Source organism: Haliotis asinina, chromosome 3 (genome assembly GCF_037392515.1).
Source record: "Haliotis asinina isolate JCU_RB_2024 chromosome 3, JCU_Hal_asi_v2, whole genome shotgun sequence".
NCBI lineage: Eukaryota > Metazoa > Mollusca > Gastropoda > Lepetellida > Haliotidae > Haliotis > Haliotis asinina.
The window spans coordinates 83,944,658-83,963,895 of record NC_090282.1 but is presented as its reverse complement, the minus strand read 5'-3'; the positions used below and the strand labels follow the sequence as shown (position 1 = coordinate 83,963,895).

Sequence of the window (19,238 nt, the reverse complement as noted above, 5' to 3'; positions counted from 1 at the left end):
AGGGAAAGGCTCATACAACTGTATATCAATAGGGAAAGGCACATACAACTGTATATCAATAGGGAAAGGCTCATACAACTGTATATCAATAGGGAAAGGCTCATACAACTGTATATCAATAGGGAAAGGCACATACAACTGTATATCAATAGGGAAAGGCACATACAACTGTATATCAATAGGGAAAGGCTCATGCAACTGTATCAGTGAGGGTAACTCATGAGTGTATCGACAGGAGAAGGCAGGAAATGGTATCCATGTAAGCTCATTAGTTGGAGGAGACCCTAGCACATAAGTAGTAATTATATCTACAAAGATATATTCCAAACTGTACCCATCAAGTCCTTTCATTTTGAGCTGAGGCTAGGGGTCAAGTAGTCATGTGGCAGTGTAATGAAGGCTACATCGGAGAAGATATGTTTGTAAAGAGAATGCACTGCAGACTCCATGCCAATCAGTTTCCATGGCTTTTCTTGGCGCTTATGACTTTTGAGAATATCTTTGATCATATGTAAGCCCGACGACCTGAAGGGCTCTTGCCCACAGTGTAATGAATTTATTACTTTCCTTGTGCTTGTGATGGCTTGATATAGGAGATGATGTTGGAAAGTAAATGAGTATTTTAAATTGAAATGGTAATTTGTAAGTAATTTCTATAAGTCAGTATCTTCATACAAAACCTCTTTTACATTAAGAATGCATACACATCAACTTTCATCTGTGAAAGGCATATTATTATCAAAGAATGTTTCTCAGATCAGTTCTGGTTGATGTTAAGATAATGCATATTAGTTTACATCATTTTCATCGCTATCTTTTATAAGCTCATGCTACTAACCTTTATGTGTTAAATTTTGTTACAAGATAGGCCACTGAAAATATGACTGTGTGTTAAAACCTTGAAGTCAACATTGTGTGCAGACTCTTTCAGTGTTGTCACAACCCTTAAGTGTACAGTACACAACCCTGTGCACTTAACCCACAAATCCATTGGTAGATGACCAGATGGTGGGCGCATGAATACGTGCAAACACCTAGTTGCGGGTACAGCAACTGTGCGTTATATAAATATTCTATATCATTATCATTATCATTGATACACTTGGTACATGATGTACTAAGTTGTGTGTAGAGGACATCAGAGGTATATGTTACACAAAGTTGTGTGTAGAGGACATCATGGTAGATGTTAAACAGATTTGTGTGTAGAGGACATCGTGGTATATGTTACACAAAGTTGTGTGTAGAGGACATCAGAGGTATATGTTACACAAAGTTGTGTGTAGAGGACATCATGGTAGATGTTAAACAGATTTGTGTGTAGAGGACATCGTGGTATATGTTACACAAAGTTGTGTGTAGAGGACATCATGGTATATGTTACACAAAGTTGTGTGTAGAGGACATAGTGGTATATCTTACACAAAGTTGTGTGTAGAGGACATCATGGTATATGTTACACAAAGTTGTGTGTAGAGGACATAGTGGTATATCTTACACAAAGTTGTGTGTAGAGGACATCATGGTATATGTTACACAAAGTTGTGTGTAGAGGACATAGTGGTATATGTTACACAAAGTTGTGTGTAGAGGACATCATGGTATATCTTACACAAAGTTGTGTGTAGAGGACATCATGGTATATGTTACACAAAGTTGTGTGTAGAGGACATAGTGGTATATGTTACACAAAGTTGTGTGTAGAGGACATCATGGTATATGTTACACAAAGTTGTGTGTAGAGGACATAGTGGTATATCTTACACAAAGTTGTGTGTAGAGGACATCGTGGTATATCTTACACAAAGTTGTGTGTAGAGGACATCATGGTATATCTTACACAAAGTTGTGTGTAGATTACATAGTGGTATATGTTACACAAAGTTGTGTGTAGAGGACATCATGGTATATGTTACACAAAGTTGTGTGTAGAGGACATAGTGGTATATGTTACACAAAGTTGTGTGTAGAGGACATCATGGTATATCTTACACAAAGTTGTGTGTAGAGGACATCGTGGTATATCTTACACAAAGTTGTGTGTAGAGGACATCATGGTATATCTTACACAAAGTTGTGTGTAGAGGACATAGTGGTATATGTTACACAAAGTTGTGTGTAGAGGACATCATGGTATATGTTACACAAAGTTGTGTGTAGAGGACATCATGGTATATGTTACACAAAGTTGTGTGTAGAGGACATAGTGGTATATGTTACACAAAGTTGTGTGTAGAGGACATCATGGTATATCTTACACAAAGTTGTGTGTAGAGGACATCATGGTATATGTTACACAAAGTTGTGTGTAGAGGACATAGTGGTATATGTTACACAAAGTTGTGTGTAGAGGACATCATGGTATATGTTACACAAAGTTGTGTGTAGAGGACATAGTGGTATATGTTACACAAAGTTGTGTGTAGAGGACATCAGAGGTAGATGTTATATAAAGTTGTGTGTAGATGGCATCGTGGTAGATGCTATATAAAGCTGTGTGTAGAGGACATCAGAGGTAGATGCTATATAAAGCTGTGTGTAGAGAGTGTCAGAGGTAGATGTTAAACAGACTTGTGTGTAGTGAGTGTCAGAGGTAGATGCTATATAAAGCTGTGTTTAGAGAGTGTCAGCGGTAGATGCTATATAAAGCTGTGTGTAGAGAGTGTCAGAGGTAGATGTTATCTAAAGCTGTGTGTAGAGAGTGTCAGAGATAGATGCTATATAAAGCTGCGTGTAGAGAGTGCCAGAGGTAGATGCTATATAAAGCTGTGTGTAGAGAGTGTCAGAGGTAGATGTAATAGGATGATAGTTGATGTAGTAGAGGTAAATGTAGTTGGATGACAAAGGTTCAAGAAATAGTCCAGAAATGTGTAAACAATAAAGAAGAAGTTGACATCCATAACATTTTGTCTTGTTCCTGAATACCAACTTCTACATGCCTCTAAAGAACCTAATTTTTATTTTCATTGACTGCTTTACTTGGAAATGACGGGGGTCATGAGGGGTGAAAGATTGGCTAATCATCCATGGTTATATTTACATTATGTTTTAATCCATTACATGTGATAGTAAAGCAGGCAGGTGGAGTGCTCCTAGGTGTCAGGCCTTGTCATCATGTATTGTACCATGAAGCATTTTCAGTCAGGGGTCATTTCAAAGTTTTTATATATTTGTTAATATTTAATCCTCGCAAAGACACGATGGCTTGTGGACCAAAGTGGTACAACATGTTTTCTGGAGTCCCCTATATAGCTTAGATAAGCCAGTGCATGAGGAAGCAGTGGTGTGTGGACCATTCCTGCCAGTGTGTGTCCTACATCCATTAGATTGGTATAATGTGAGCTCACACCCTTCCAGTGTTACTCATGTCCCAGGTTGAACTAGGCAGGGGTATATGTCATGGTTTTAATGATTGCAGACACATGAAGAATTAACAGACCTTGATCATATGGAACGTATGTGAAAAACATCTACAGAGTTGATAAAGTGCAAGTGTAAATTTGAAAATAGCTTAACATCTTTTGGGGTATTTGTGGTTATATCATAATGAATGAGTCAGATCATAGAGCATATAGTGACTTCGTTCAAAGAGCGTAGTGACATAGATGATGTAGCATATTTACTTAGATGACAGAGCGTAGTAGCTTTGATCATAGAGCATAGTGACATAGTTAACAGAGCAGAGTGACCCGCTGAATGCATAGTCTGAATAGTGTAGCCAACATGTATTGAAGAAAATCCCCTTTACAGGAAGCTTTGTCCATCATTCCTCTGATGAATGGATCAATAGTACTGATTTGATGTCAGCAAAGTGTTTGCAGAACAGTAGTTGATGACATTTATGAATGGTGATAAACATTAACTTTATGTTTCCTTTCCAGCATCCTGTTGTGTCCAGTAGAAGCTGACCACTCATCAAACATCACAGGGCAAGGTATGCCAGGGTACAGTCCTGTGTGTTATGTGTACATCATCACCAGGCTGCACCATGTTACATCATGTATATACCACTGAACTTTTATAAGCTACACAACTGGATGGTGAATAAATGAGATAACACTGTGTATACTGCAGCCAGAAAAACATTGATTTACGTTCTTGATGCAGTGCTAGAAGGCTTTAAGAAGGTAATAAGTGTGAATGTCATATTTTCCATAACAAATGTAATGTAAAAAGAAGGCTGTTTTCTTTGTTAACCACAAACATGCTGGTGATAAAAAATTGACAAAACTTTGTAATGCTTGTTTTGTATTTATCCTTAGGGAAATGTGAATAAAACAAACACACACACACTCAGAGAGAGAGAGAGAGAGAGAGAGTCAGTCTTATATGTCCAGCGTTTGTCTTGTGACATTGTTTTTCTTGCCTACCCTTGCTATGTTGCCCAAGTCTGAGTGTGTTCCATGTTGTCAAAAACCATTGTTCAAGTAAAGCATTTAGGATCAGTCAAGCAAACAAAGCAAATACAATTATACTCTGTGAGTGGAAGGTATGAACACTGTTTATGAATTATGCGCTGAAAACACTGTACACTGTACACTTTACAACACTCTTTGGTATACACAGCTGGCATAGAATGTTGAGGTATTTGTATTATCATGCTTATTTAATTGCAGGATTTTATATCCATGTTGTACATTCTTGTCATGGAGCAGTGATTTATTGTGTGTTTCATGTGTTTTGAAGCTAAGCCTGTTATTGTGACTGCCCATGTACAATTGAACATCATGCAGCTGTAGTATCTAGAACAGTCAATATCTTATAACAGCTTTTTACGAAAAAAAAGTTCAATGTGAAAAATATAAAATATAATGAAAAGGAACCAGGAGACTTTCTTCATTTTCAGAAACTGTGGAAATCTAGACTTGCATGGGCTTTCTTTGATATGTAGGTTTCAGGGTCTGTATGGCAGACTTATATCTTGGGTATTCTCACAGAAAACAACAAACTGACCAGAGCCTAGAGGAATACTGACAGCAGGGGCTGGAATTATAGGGTTGTACTGGCAATAGTTTTGCAAGCATTACACAAGTAAATGAAGCAAGCTTTTGATATTTTGCAGTGCTTAAATTATTCTGTGAAAGTGACTTGTCAGTCAGCTATATGAAGGAGGTTGTTCACAGAATATGTCAGTCATTTTTTATATTGTTATCTCTCCATTCAACTGTGATGTAGTGCCACACAACCTCAGCCACCTGATTCTTATGGTAGACATGGGTTGGTGAATGTCTTCATGGCCACGCTGCTGAAACATTTTATGTGTATTGAAGGTGCACAGGAGATCAAGCAATTATATTTATAAGGTGGTTTTGCATTCTTTGTAAACCCTTTCTATGACATTTGCTTCATTCATTGAGCATCATACTTATTTGTACTGATACCCTTTACACACAGATTTCAAGCATTTGTAATAGAGAAATCAGTTTTATTGACATAAGTTTAGGTTCAAGCTTTAATTTCACAGACTTCTCTGTCCCAAATATGAAATCCGACTGCTGTTTGTGGTGTAGGGGCTCAGTGATCATTCGACCTTTACCCACCAATAGTATGGTCTGTTTTGCAGCATGGTGTGTCCCTTGACCGTCATGTGATCAACTTTGATTCCCAGCATCAACTTCCTTCCTTGACTCATACAAGGTCCCACTCTGTCACAGTCATTTAGGAAGCAAACTATAAATATTATTAGTTACATCATTTAAAGGTCACATGCAACGTAAAACACAACTTTGCAGATTCTGGTACCTTTAGGTATGCACTTACCGGAACAAATCATAAAAAATGCCAATTCAACCTATAAAGTTAAAAAAACGCGATGAAAATAAAGCCCGTGAAATCGGAGTTCAAACGTTTCACTAAATTCCCCCCAGCGCTGGGGGGAAAGCTGGTTTCAACAGCTGTGCTGTGCTGCGCTGCGTCCATAACGCATGCCCAGTGAATAGGTTCGCGGAGCTTGAAACAGTATGCATGCCCAGCGTCTGAGGTTGTGAGCAGTTGTCTAATCTTGGTTGTGTACACAAACAAATAAATAATCTACTCGTTACGTAAAACAACTTGTTGATTGTGGTAAGCAGTCTCTGTCACAGAGAAAGCTCAGTGTCTGGTTTATTCACACCTATATGTCTGTCTGCCTGTCTGCTAAAGACAACATGCAATACACAGCTTCTATCATTGACCACGTGCAATTTGAACTTAACACCTCTCAGGCTATACGACATAAAGAAAATAAGTTGATTTATGACTCGTGCACCCGAGTCCCGTGTTCTGCCACATTATGTAATTAGGCACGTGTGATACATATGACATGTTTTTATGTCTGTGGGTTGCAAACAAACTACATTCATTTTCTTCGGATGACTGGATCTGACGGAAACTTGTGCATACTCTTGTCAGTTTCAAGTCCTGCTTTGTACTTGGACGAGATTCCAGCCACGCAGTAGTTTACCATCTCTACTGACATGATTTTTATTGGATCGAGCGCAAATTCAGAGAACATGTATTTTCTAAACCCAACATCTCTATATACATTCTTCATGGATAACGACTTCTTTTAGTGTATATGATTTTGTTTGACAACAGTATATGAATCCATACTGAAACGACACATCAAGTACACAAAAAGAAGTTTTTATCCCTAAAGAATCTTACTTTCTTATGACTGGTTATACTTCTAAAATGCCCATCAAACAGATCATCTTTCTGTACACACAATGAACCCTCAGCACATCAATAAATGAAACAGCCAATCGGAAGCCGTCGTTACACTTGAGTGCATATCCACCCGCTATGACTGGGTTCGGTCTCCCGAGGGCTTCGTTTCGGGGGAAGTAAGCCCAAGTACAAAATATTGCACTTTTGAATCGCGATTGTAAGGTTATAATTGTGTTTATTTGGTTTTTTTAAAGCAGCAATGTATATTATATGTCATGAATAAGTGATAAATGTGTTATAATTATTTTTGATTTTTTGGTTGCATGTGACCTTTAACTGACTTTGGAAAGTACATGCACTTGCCATCCTATTGTCTGATATCTAGTTTCATAAAATGCTTGTTTAGTGTCAATATGATATTGTCAAGACAGAGAAACCAGCTGCTGTAGGCAAACAGCTAATCAAGGTTCATTCATGACATTTTGTGATTCAGACTTGTTTTGATTCATGACAGCTGAATTTATGTTTGTTGAAACACTATTGCTTCTAAACATCAATGTTTAAATAAAGATTTTTATAGGATGCTGGTTCCATTGTGATTTGAATAAAATAGATGTAGTTACATCATAAAACCAAACAAATAATCTAGAAGTGCCTTAGAATGCAGATAATCGTCTGTCTGTCTGTCTGTCTGTCTGTCTGTCTGTCTTCCTGAATGCCAATGAGGCCAGCTCACTTTGCCTGTGGGTAAGTGTATGAAGGGAAAATAAAATGTGGTCATTATGTAACTGTCTGTGATGAATTGCACCCCCTGCTTGTCTGCCGATCTCTCTATTCTCAGTGTTAAGCCTTTCTACCTAAATGCCACAGCTCAAATCCAGAACTGGTGCCAAATTGGTCCATCTTATGAATTGTGATTATAATCCAGTTATACTAAACATAGCAAAATTTGTGAAAGAGTGTATGTCTTTTTAAACTTTCACTGTATGGTTTTTATGAGAATGGGCTTATGTTCTGAATACACTTTTGTCAATATGTTTTACATGTATGTCTTACCCATTTGCCTTGTGTTCACCAGATGTTTGTATCGCTGTCACCTGTACTGTTCCCTCTCAGATTTGTTAAAGCAAAACTATGGTGGTCATAAGAAGGAAAGAATTAATATTATTACTGAATTCAACAATGTGATGATTATCATATTTATTCATATGCAAAAGGAAAAGGGAATTCAACAATATAGGAAAACAATTATATTATATCTGAAATCAAATCTGATAATTAATATGTTTATTAGTATATGTTTATTTCCACAAGGAAAGGGGAATTCAACAGCATAATAAAACAACATTATTACTAAATTCAGCAATGTGATATTTGTTCATATCCAAAAGGGTAAATCAACGTAAGGGTTTATTCAGGGGTAACCAGTTTCCCGAGCGTGCTATTATTATAGGGACGGTCGATCTGCCACAGATTTTACCACAATGAAGTGTTGGTGGAGAGGCGCGAGACCATGTATCCACAGAATACATCTGTTACTGCCATCGCCGTGTGTAAGTAACGACAGCGAGTTTGCTATATAGCTCGATTGATCACTGAGACCACGACGCAGCTGGTCGAGGAGACGTAAAGGCGATGTGTAAATCGTTGAGATAAATAACCTACCGAGAAAGTACTCGCATAAGACATCGATATAAATAATCACGGTGAACATGTATGAAGCAAATATTGATTAGGGATGCATTATGTTTATATTTCCCTACATACTGTTTAGAAAACACACTTATACCTATCCGAATAATATAATAGTATATCCCCGGTAAATATACTAAAGCAAATTCGTACACATTTTGGTTTTAGACGTTTTTATTTCATAAACTAATCGTGATTGGTAAACAGGCAAACCGTTGCTTATATAAATACCACTCCAAGAAGAATATTTCAGTTGGTGAATTATTATAAATACGTTCACGTTAAATGTAAGTGGATAATTTACCAAAAATATGTTCATTTGTTACCGTAGGCTAACGTTAGTACTGTCCCAACTAAAGGAATGCGTTGTCACAATTTCAATATTTTATCCAATATATTTTTTATCATTCTAACAACATTTCGAATATCTTACCTTGGACAATTCATTTAGTCATTTAATGAAAGTTGGCGTGTAAAAAGTTAACATCTGTCCCAGGCAATATCCACGGGAAGACATAATTAACTAAGTTTCAGGAAACAGTTTATTTCTTACGACCAATTTGTTGCATGTTGCAGTCAGTAACTTCATGAACACATTCAGTCGATTTAGAAAATTCCCCGAAAGGCCTCTATTTTGAACGCGAGACCGACATTCCTTTGGTGGAAATAGGCTTATGAAACAAATTGAAAGAAAGGGTGGCCAGATGGACGGAGTCTGGCGCCCTGTCTGACATTCAATGGTGCCCTCACAGCTCGTCATGTCCTCCGTAGGCTTTGACGCCCATGTCCTCAAATAGTTCCGGGTCTACACTAAGATGTCTTTCAAACTCCTCAACGAAGGCTGCGACGTCAACCTTAAGAAGTTCACTCCAGCTCAGGATGCTGTCTTTGTCAAGGTCGATGTAGTTTAGAATTTCGCCCATGGTCACTCCATCTACGTCTTCCCTTACATATTCGTGGAAGAACATATCTACGGTGACCTCGGGATAATCAAGTAAGGGCCTTAAAAAGGTAGTACTTGCCCGCTTGAATTCCGACATGAATCCGAATCTTTGGAAGGGCACCGTCTGATTAGGCGTGGCCACGTTGTCACAGTCTGTGTAGTTGAACCAAGGAATGTGGGTAAACCATATGTTTACAGCCAGATTACGGTTTCCAAAGGAATTTACTTGATGGTACCACTTGTATGGAATGTAAAGACAATCACCAGGTTCCATGGATACTTTGAAAGTTGGAACGTTTTGTACCTTGGGGTATTTCTCCAGATCGACCTTGTCCACATCCATCTGGCTATACACGCCGTTAGCCATCCAACCGCGGTCTTCTATCTCCGCTTTGTATTTACGGTCGACGATCACAAGGTCCTTAGTTCCGTCTAATAGACAGTTGAAATTCTCCATTTCGTCTAAATGTAACACTGACTTAGTTCCTCCACTGCTGAACCACAGGACCACCGTTTCCATAACGTCCTGGAAACCGCCACATTGTATGCTACGAGGTATTGACATATCGTCACGCATGACATCGAGCATATCCTGAACCATATAGATATCCTTCTCCTTGTAGACGCTGAGAAACTTGCCTAGAGTCATCTTGTTGATTCCAGCGTCTCTCACCTCTTTTTTATACTTTTCCACCATAATCGTCTCTTCTCCGAACTTCTTCTTCAAATAATCGTCTGTCCACATTTTAAATGGCTTGAAATCGGCGTTTTTCAGGACGGATTTGAAATGAACAGGTTTGCCACCACCTCTCTGATACTTTTCATAGAAGTCTTTTGGCTCTGGGAATTCGGTTACCACCTCGACGGCCGCCGGCGTGGTATGTAACCCAAATGGTCTAAGATGTCCAGGAAGATCAGACGCAGAGACCACGAAGAATACAAAAGTGAGGTGAAAAACTGACTCCATTCGAAATGAATACTAAAACCCTTCTTCTACATGAAACTTCTTCAGAGATCAGTATGACTGTACACATGAACTGAATCACGATCGTGTGACGTAGCAAGCTCTACTGATATGGAAGGTGGTTGGGACAATATACTTTATACGACTGACCTTGGAGAAAAGCTGATATACCAGCTGGCGCTACTTAGCATTCTCATGCACACTTACTCATTAACAGTATTGATATTCTGTTTCCCAGCCTTACAGTGTAATCAGAATTGTGGTTGTATAGGCTACTGTCAATACTAGTGACAAATATCTTTAACACGTGTCACGTTGTATCTTAGCCACCTGACAGGTTACAGTTGCCGCATGTTAATACATTTTGAATTTACACGACAGAAATCTTATTGATTTAAACAATGAGAGTACATCCGTAGTTTAATTTGCAGATTTATTACACAGCTACTGACAGTTTATATTGTTTAAACTTCAAACTTCGAAGAATCAAGTGCTGAAATTGATTGTTTGTTACCGCAAGTTCTCCATGCAAACTTCAGCTACAGATAAATCTGCAGTGCAAGCGTTAGTCAGAGCGCGACGGTATTAACACATAAGTGGGTTGGTCAAATAGCAGTTTGTACTTGGAATTCCCATTCTGATTGCAACACTCATCAGTTCCAAATTTATGACTAGACAGTCGGGTAAGGAAAACCCCTTGGTCTATTCCACAGTTGAACAGAATTAATATTGGACTTTATCACCATTAGAAAACGATATATAATGATAGATATGAAAAACTAATCTTCTTGCCAAAATTCCATAGTTTTGTTGTGCTAATACATGACAGATTATGCAATTACGAGATCACAGTTGGTTTCAAAGGGATTGTCGTAAGGGTTACACATGTTGGGTTCGTCCTATGTTGCCTTTAGCGCATCGATACGCTACAGATAATGAAAACTAGATAAGGAAGAGAGAGATGAAATAAATATATAACAGAGAATCGTGATGCACTGTACAATTCATCTTTCTGAAAATGTTTTATTTCCCAATATTTATCAATATAAAGACGTTATTAGTCAGGATTGTTCCGAATTACTTAAGCCATCTGTTCTCAGTTTTGACACCTTGAATATAAGAAGTAAAGTAATGAAGATCTTATGTTTATAAACCTTATTCATTGCTCTACACGTACCACGTACGTAGGACAAACGCTGTAGCTCTTTAGTGCACACACAAAGTTGGGAGAAAATGAATAAACCATCCTTACTTGTACATTACCTTTCCTCTTAGACTAGAATATGCATGTGTACTAGATATTGTGAATGCGCAGAAATAGATGCATATTGTAATGTTTTTAACTTGGTCTGAACCTTTTGTGAGCTTGAACTCCATACGATCACAGCTCATCATGGCCGAATGACGCCTGCTTTAGGTCATCGAAGAACGATGGCGGTGTTGTCAAGGAGCTACCGTAACGTTTGATAATGTCTCTTACGTCAATCTGAAACAGTTCGTCCCATGACAGACTTGAATCGCCATCTCTGTCAACAAAATCAAAGATGGCGTCCTTGTCCTCTGCTTCTGATTTCACAAGTAACTCCATGAACATCTCTTTGGAAACATGCGGCTTTTCAAGAAGATCATTAAGGAAAAAGACATTCTCGCTCCTAAACGTATTCACAAATCCATACCTGCTAAAGGGAACTGTTTGTTCGTTCACGTCAACATTTTGACAATCAGAATCATTGAAGAACGGAAGATGGGTGAACCAGATGTTGATAGCGAGGTTCCTTCTACCGAAAGAATTGACCTGGTGGTACCATTGATAGGGTATATACAAACAGTCACCTGCTTCCATTGTTGCATTGAATGTTGGAATATCCTTAATTCTTGGGTATTTGTACATATCAATACTATCAACATCAGCATGGCTGTACGTCCCGTCTGCATTAAACCCGTCTGCTTCAATCATGTCCTTGTACTTTCTGTCGAAAATCACCAGATTCTTTGTCCCGTCCAGCAGACAGTTAATGTTATCTTGTGAGTCGTTGTGGATTACGGACTTGGTTCCCCCGCTGCTGAACCAGATAACGACTGTCTCTATGTGGTTCTGGACGCCACCACACTGGAGACTTCTCGGGATGTACATGTCTCCGAACATGTCCTTCTTCAGATCCTCCACCAGGTATATGTCCTGGTCCTTATATATGTCCAGGAACTCTCGCAGCTTCTTGGAGTCCGCGTCACCATTTCTCGTCTCCTTCTTTCCTGCTTCAAACACTACCTCGATATCGCCATATTTTGTCCGTAGGTAGTCATCATCCCAGAGTCGAAAAGGAGGGAACACGACGTGCTGGAGAACAGACTTAAACAGGACTGGTTTCCCGGGTCCTTTGAACTTTTCGTGGAACTCGTGAGGTGTTGGAAACTCTGTCATCACCTCGACACCATGTGGGACTGTGTGGCTTCCAAATGGTTTCAGATGTCCAGGGGGATCAGCAGACCTGACGCCCAAAATACAGACAAAGAGAGCACACACTGTCGCTGCCTCCATGATCCTTGCTGAGTGGCGTGTAACTCAGGTACCCGGATACAGACTTACACGTGATCATCACCTATGCATATTGATTGTTGAAACAGATGTCACGAACGTGCAGTTGCGACCGTGTCATTTTTAGGGGTCTTTATATAAGTTACCCGTAAATGTTTTGATTTCACTTTAGATTAATTATTAATCTACTATTTTTCAATGTATCAGTAAAAAGTATTAATTCAATTTGTTTTTGTTTTGTTTTTCTATTTTTGTTTTGTTTTTGTTTTTTGTTTTGTTTTGTTTTTTTTTGTTTTTGTTTTTTTTTTGGGTGTGTGTGTTTTGTTTCATGTTTTGTTTTGTATTGTTTTGTTTGTTTTTGTTTTTGGGGTTTTTTGTTGTTTTTTTTGTTTTTTTTGGGGGGGTGGTTGTTTTTTTGTTGTTGGTTTTTGTTTTGTTTTTGTTTTTTCTTTTGTTGTCGTTTTGAACTGTCAGACATGAAGGTGACGCGATACCCTTCATCATCGATGCAATAGTAGCAGTAGTAGCAGCAGCAGCAGCAGCAGCGGTAATAGTAGTAGTGGCGATAAGCCCTTTGATAATTTTACAGTTCAGAAATAAGGAGTGACAAAGTGTCGCCATGCTGCTGCCATATGTTCAGTCATCCTCGGTGTTCGCACCTGAGTAAAGGGCATACAGGCGGCTCTGCCGAACACTGATTGATGCTGCAGGCCAGATGTTGCGTGTGTTTGGTAACGAGTGATGCGAGAGATAAATATCGGAATAAAGTGATACTTGTTTATAGAATGAATAAAATAAAGAAAATCGAAAAAGTCGAGCGATATGGTATTGTGGTGCCCAAGCTTCGATCCTGACTGCAAACACAGACATTATTAACTGTTTGATGTCCGGCTTTCCGTGAACCTATTCACTCATTCACCCCAAACTAGCTGACTCACTCAACCACACATCCAAAGCCCACTCACGACACCACAGAGGAACCCATCTACTCACTTACTCAACCACTCTAACACTCAGCAATGACTCAACCACTGACATGCTCATCAACTCGCTAACAGTTCATCGTGTTTTCTATTCTCCGTATCGTCTGTGTAAGCGTGTCTGTACTTTCTACTGACGACGTGCAGGGTCCCCTGTTCAGCTCCACTGTTGGGCGACAATCGATGCCCTCAACAGCTGGTATCACCGTACAGTGATTCATTTAGTAAAGCTGCATACTGTTCACACATATCCTTGGTGCACAACTGATATGTCAACTCCCGGTATTAATACCATTATTGTCACGTTTCAAGGATATGTCTGTAAAGAAATGCTCAATAATGAAGATAGTCAAGGAGCCTAATCAGTGAGCAACGAAATAACGTTCATTTAGTATTTTCGTTAGAGATCCATCGGTAGGCGACTTATGGCTGTTCTCACTTTGCTAGTGATGTCCTGTAAATATCACCAGAACAACAGATAGTCGAGCACATCATTGTATGTTCACATAAGATGGAATACAACATCGTCAAGGAACACAGTATTGTAAGTACTTGTTTCTCTCGTGTTCGTATGTACGGCAAACAAATGCACTCATCCTCGATATCAGTGTCACAGAACAGGCACGATCTTTGGGATTTCCCAATACACATGTAAATGAGAATTATCCTGCGTTTGTTTCTATATTATTTTGTCCAAATCCGAAGCGAATAATGGTGTTACGAAAATGTTTGTATCCCATATTGAACTTTCGAATGAAAACATATCGGTTTCACGCATTCGATTTTTAATGCAAACGTTAATATCACAATGGTATGGGACTGCCAAATGAAATCAATTCTATGTGTAAAGAGAAATGCATCTGAAACAAGATGCCTCACCTACATTATCGAGGTGTCTAAACCCCATGTAGGCCTTCTGAGGTACTCGGTGTGATGGCTTATTTCACACCAGCATGTCCAACAACAAGTGTAAAGTATCGTATATACTGCGCCCATATGTTATCCATACATTATTTTAGTTAATGTTGATATACCAACCTTCAACGAGCAAGAACACGAAACTTTCCAACTGTACAGACCGCTTCCCTAATCAATATCCCAGAACCCTACGGTGAAATCAGTTGTATTTCTGAGATCGGTAGACGCAGCAGTGGGAGAGCAGTGGCAGGTAGAGATGGGTAGACGCAGCAGTAGGAGAGTAGTGGCAGGGAGAGATGGGAAGACGCAGCAGCAGGAGAGTAGTGGCAGGGAGAGATGGGTAGAGGCAGCAGCAAGAGAGTGGTGGCAGGGAGAGATGGATAGACGCAGCAGTAGGAGAGTAGTGACAGGGAGAAATGGGTAGACGCAGCAGTAGGAGAGTAGTGGCAGGGAGAGATGGGTAGAGGCAGCAGTAGGAGAGTAGTGGCAGGGGAAGATGGGTAGAGGCAGCAGTAGGAGAGTAGTGGGAGATGGGTAGAGGCAGCAGTAAGAGAGTAGTGGCAGGGAGAGATGGGTAGAGGCAGCAGTAGGAGAGTAGTGGCAGGGAGAGATGGGTAGAGGCAGCAGTAGGAGAGTAGTGGCAGAGAGAGATGGGTAGAGGCAGCAGTAGGAGAGTAGTGGCAGGGAGAGATGGGTAGAGGCAGCAGCAGGAGAGTAGTGGCAGGGAGAGATGGGTAGAGGCAGCAGCAAGAGAGTAGTGGCAGGGAGAGATGGGTAGACGCAGCAGCAGGAGAGCAGTGACAGGGAGAGATGGGTAGACGCAGCAGTAGGAGAGTAGTGGCAGGGAGAGATGGGTAGAGGCAGCAGTAGGAGAGTAGTGGCAGGGGAAGATGGGTAGAGGCAGCAGTAGGAGAGTAGTGGCAGTGGGAGATGGGTAGAGGCAGCAGTAGGAGAGTAGTGGCAGAGAGAGATGGGTAGAGGCAGCAGTAGGAGAGTAGTGGCAGGGAGAGATGGGTAGAGGCAGCAGTAGGAGAGTAGTGGCAGGAGGAGATGGGTAGAGGCAGCAGTAGGAGAGTAGTGGCAAGGAGAGATGGGTAGAGGCAGCAGTAGGAGAGTAGTGGCAGGGAGAGGTGGGTAGAGGCAGCAGTAGGAGAGTAGTGGCAGGGAGAGATGGGTAGAGGCAGCAGTAGGAGAGTAGTGGCAGGAGGAGATGGGTAGAGGCAGCAGTAGGAGAGTAGTGGCAGGAGGAGATGGGTAGAGGCAGCAGTAGGAGAGTAGTGGCAGGGAGAGATGGGTAGAGGCAGCAGTAGGAGAGTAGTGGCAGGGAGAGGTGGGTACAGGCAGCAGTAGGAGAGTAGTGGCAGGGGGAGATGGGTAGAGGCAGCAGTAGGAGAGTAGTGGCAGGAGGAGATGGGTAAAGGCAGCAGTAGGAGAGCAGGAGCAGGTCATATGTAACACTCGCACAAGGCCTGCGTCAATGACGGCGACTACAGATGCCCCGAGTAATGTCAGTGTCGCAGTGCAGCGGCGAAATAATGGCTGACTGCCATTACTCGGGTGTACCCACCTCGGGCAATCAAAGAGTCTGAGTGTTTGCCATTAGTCGGGTGTACTCAGCTACAGCGCTTTGCTCGAGGAATCAAAGAGTGTGACAGTGTGCCATTACTCGTGTGTACCCTCTACAGCGCGCAAAGTTCCCAGCACTCTCACTCGCAAGCTGCCTGCTGTTTCTGCTGTGTTAATTGGCAGGTTGTAATCTGAACCTAACTTTTGGTGTCAATGTTTTGGGTAAAGTTTGAGAGTTGTTGTCACTAGCTAGCTTCTACCTTGAACTTGAACCTCATGTAGCTCTGAAACGACTCGGTACTGTAACAGGCACAGATTTCAAAGTGGAATATATCGCATCATATAAGACATATGTGATAAAACACATTACATGTTATGTTACAGATGATGTTCGTATAGTGAAAGCCAATAGTTGTTCAGTGAGTGAATGTACGGGTTTTTTGGCGAATGGTACTTCTCTCAGGAAACGCTAGATAGTCGAACCCACCAAGAACTTTCCTGAGAAACACACTGCAGCCTTCCGCATTACCCAAAGTGTCAGAAGGCTTGTACCCCCGATGGAGAACCTGGGCACTCTCCTGATCTGCGCCAAGAGATCAGGAGGTACCAAACCAAGGGCACCGAGAACAATGGGGAACCTGACGACAGTGTACTTTGGATGAAAGCAAGACATTTCAAAGGCGAGGTCCGGGGTCAATGATGTAAATAAATTCACTGGCGTTATAAAAAAGGACAAGATCTGGTTTTGCTGGCAGGAATGTTTCTGAGTCTGTGTATGGCCCTATTCCATGGACGTTTGAAAACTTCATCTTCCATGACGCCCTGGATATATTCAGGGTCGTACCAAGGATTGGCTTCGGAGTCAAAGCCACGGGCATGGCGGAGACCATAGTAAAAGCCTTCACCTGGTTTACGCCCATCGCTGTACCGTCCAGCAGTACATCACCATCAACCAAATCTACCTCAAATTTCAGATTCAGTGCAACACGCCTTAGCACGCTTAAAATAGCTGTGGAATTCCTTGCTTTCATCATGAGTCTTGCCGTGTATCACCAGAGGATCATCCGATAAATATATATATGTGCAAAAGTACATAATAAAATTCTATCATGAAGAGCCTCCACATCAATGAAACCCCGACCTTCAGAACTGATTGGCATATATAAACGATTGAGAGAGGAAGGAACTATTGAGAGAAGAACGAGGGCGATGAACTCTGCTCTCAGACATGATCCTTCTGGTCAGTCAATCAAGACTCTGGATATCTTGCTTAGTCCAGAAGAATAGGAGAGGACTTTCACAGCAGAAGTTTTGGTGACTTTAACCTTGTTTCAAGAATTTAACACTGAGCTCCAACTTTTCTCCAGATTTGTACTGAGCCAGAAGTTTGTCTTGAATCTGGGCATTCTGGTGCTTGTCTCGAACTTGCATTCCACGACAGGTGTAGGCATGATATTCCACAAGGTGCTGAGGTACTCTTCCTCGTGTAAGTGGACCGATCCGCTATTACTTACCTTGCCACGTTTCAAATGAAAAATATTACATTTGTCGAATTCAAATGTCATGCCAATATCATTAGAAAAGGATTCGACAAGGAGAGCCTGCTCTTTCAAACTGACATCTGCTTTGGCAAGGAGCTCAATGTCATTCAGGTACAGGAGATGAGTAAGAGGTGTTAGTGATCTGAGCGGAGGAGACCTGGGACGATAATCCTCCTCATTGTTGAGCAGAACTTTCACGGGATTTAAAGACAGGCAAAAAAGCAAAGGGTTAGAGTCTCGCAGAAATATTCCCTTTCTGACTGGAATAGATTCCGAAGTCTGCACCTGTCCTTGCGAGAAAGGCAAGTTGAGTCGACCAGCAACTAATTAAAGCCTTGAGTAAACCAAGTATTCGTTCAGGGAGGTCAGTACATAATTATATTTTTTAAGTCAATCCAGCACATGGAGAGGTTGCGGTGATATGTTTTAGTCTGTTCCTGAGGTATTCTGTACAAGAAGTTGATCCTTGCACCCCAACATCCCTTTCTTGAACCCTTCTGCTCTCTGAAAATTATCTCAGGGCGGAGGTTTGGGGATCAGTCAAATCTCCCTTTTTGGGAAGGAGTATTGTGCGACCTTTGCAGAACCATGGAGGATCATCACCCGAGTCCACAAGAGAACTGAAACAGTGAAGTGACGTTGTTTGGACTCGGGGGAACAGTTTCCAGTACCGACTTCTAATGCTTTCAGGCCCTGGAACTGTATTAGATTTGGACCTTTTTGTAGCACTTTGAGGCAATCTGGTGAGATGCAACACACAAACGACCAGTTATTTTCTCATGCATTGCATAGTCATAATGGCGGACCTCGGTATGTCGGTTATTTCAGTAATTAAATGGGGGTGGACACCATGACTCAGCTAAAAAGTGTACTCACTGAGTCTGTCTTACGGGAGGTCTGCCTTTGGGAGTGAACCGGTGCCTCAAGGTTACAGTCGCCGGGTATAGACCACAACTGTTTCCAGAACCTTTCATTGGCATCCATTGGAGGCGGTTTATCATGCTCATTATCACCATTTGTTTTCAGTTCACACATTAAGATAATCCAGTTACTCCGGATTTAACACAGTCCTCTTAGCCACTATTCATACAATGCAAAGTGAAGCATTCGGAACTTCTAACATCAGTTTGTTCCGACTTTACGCACCCTGGTCTCGTTATAGTCTGGCTGCGCTTTGACTCGCAAATGGCAGAACTGAAAATATACCTTGCAGTCTCATGCAAGGGGAAGCCCACAATACTCCTCTTTAATACTCCTGACAGAATTCCACTCCATGACCAAGACAGGCTGGAATATTCGGCATTCTGACACAAGACACTGCAGGACTCCGTGGATATATCATAGTACCGTTATTGTGACGGCCGTGAAACCCTGCCCTGCGTGTGTGTTTGTGGGCTCCTTAATTAGGCGTGCTATGCATATGGGTGTTGACATGTTGTGTTAATAACGT

General features: G+C 41.0%; 3 protein-coding genes across 5 annotated transcripts in view; 1 reads left to right on the top strand and 2 right to left on the bottom strand.

Annotated features, from left to right (window-relative positions):
- The window catches only part of LOC137278623 (serine/threonine-protein kinase ULK3-like), a 54,277-nt gene extending 46,841 nt beyond the window's left edge, over positions 1-7,436 (top strand). For 2 of the 3 annotated variants that reach the window (XM_067811100.1, XM_067811099.1), the window contains exon 14: positions 3,882-4,807. In XM_067811100.1, the coding sequence (XP_067667201.1) occupies positions 3,882-3,901 (20 nt within the window). In that variant the 3' untranslated portion in view covers positions 3,902-4,807. Of the gene's footprint in view, positions 1-3,881 lie in introns of all 3 variants that reach the window. The other variant, XM_067811098.1, reaches the window with a different exon arrangement.
- A 1,650-nt stretch (positions 7,437-9,086) lies between these two features.
- Positions 9,087-10,028, bottom strand: LOC137279094 (bifunctional peptidase and arginyl-hydroxylase JMJD5-like). Its single transcript, XM_067811570.1, has one exon. It carries the CDS (start codon positions 10,026-10,028, stop codon positions 9,087-9,089), a length of 942 nt encoding a protein of 313 aa, XP_067667671.1.
- A 1,212-nt stretch (positions 10,029-11,240) lies between these two features.
- LOC137278622 (bifunctional peptidase and (3S)-lysyl hydroxylase Jmjd7-like) lies at positions 11,241-12,872 on the bottom strand. Its single transcript, XM_067811097.1, has one exon. The coding sequence runs from the start codon at positions 12,784-12,786 to the stop codon at positions 11,629-11,631; it is 1,158 nt and encodes a 385-aa protein (XP_067667198.1). The 5' UTR covers positions 12,787-12,872; the 3' UTR covers positions 11,241-11,628.
- Between the last annotated feature and the right edge of the window lie 6,366 nt (positions 12,873-19,238).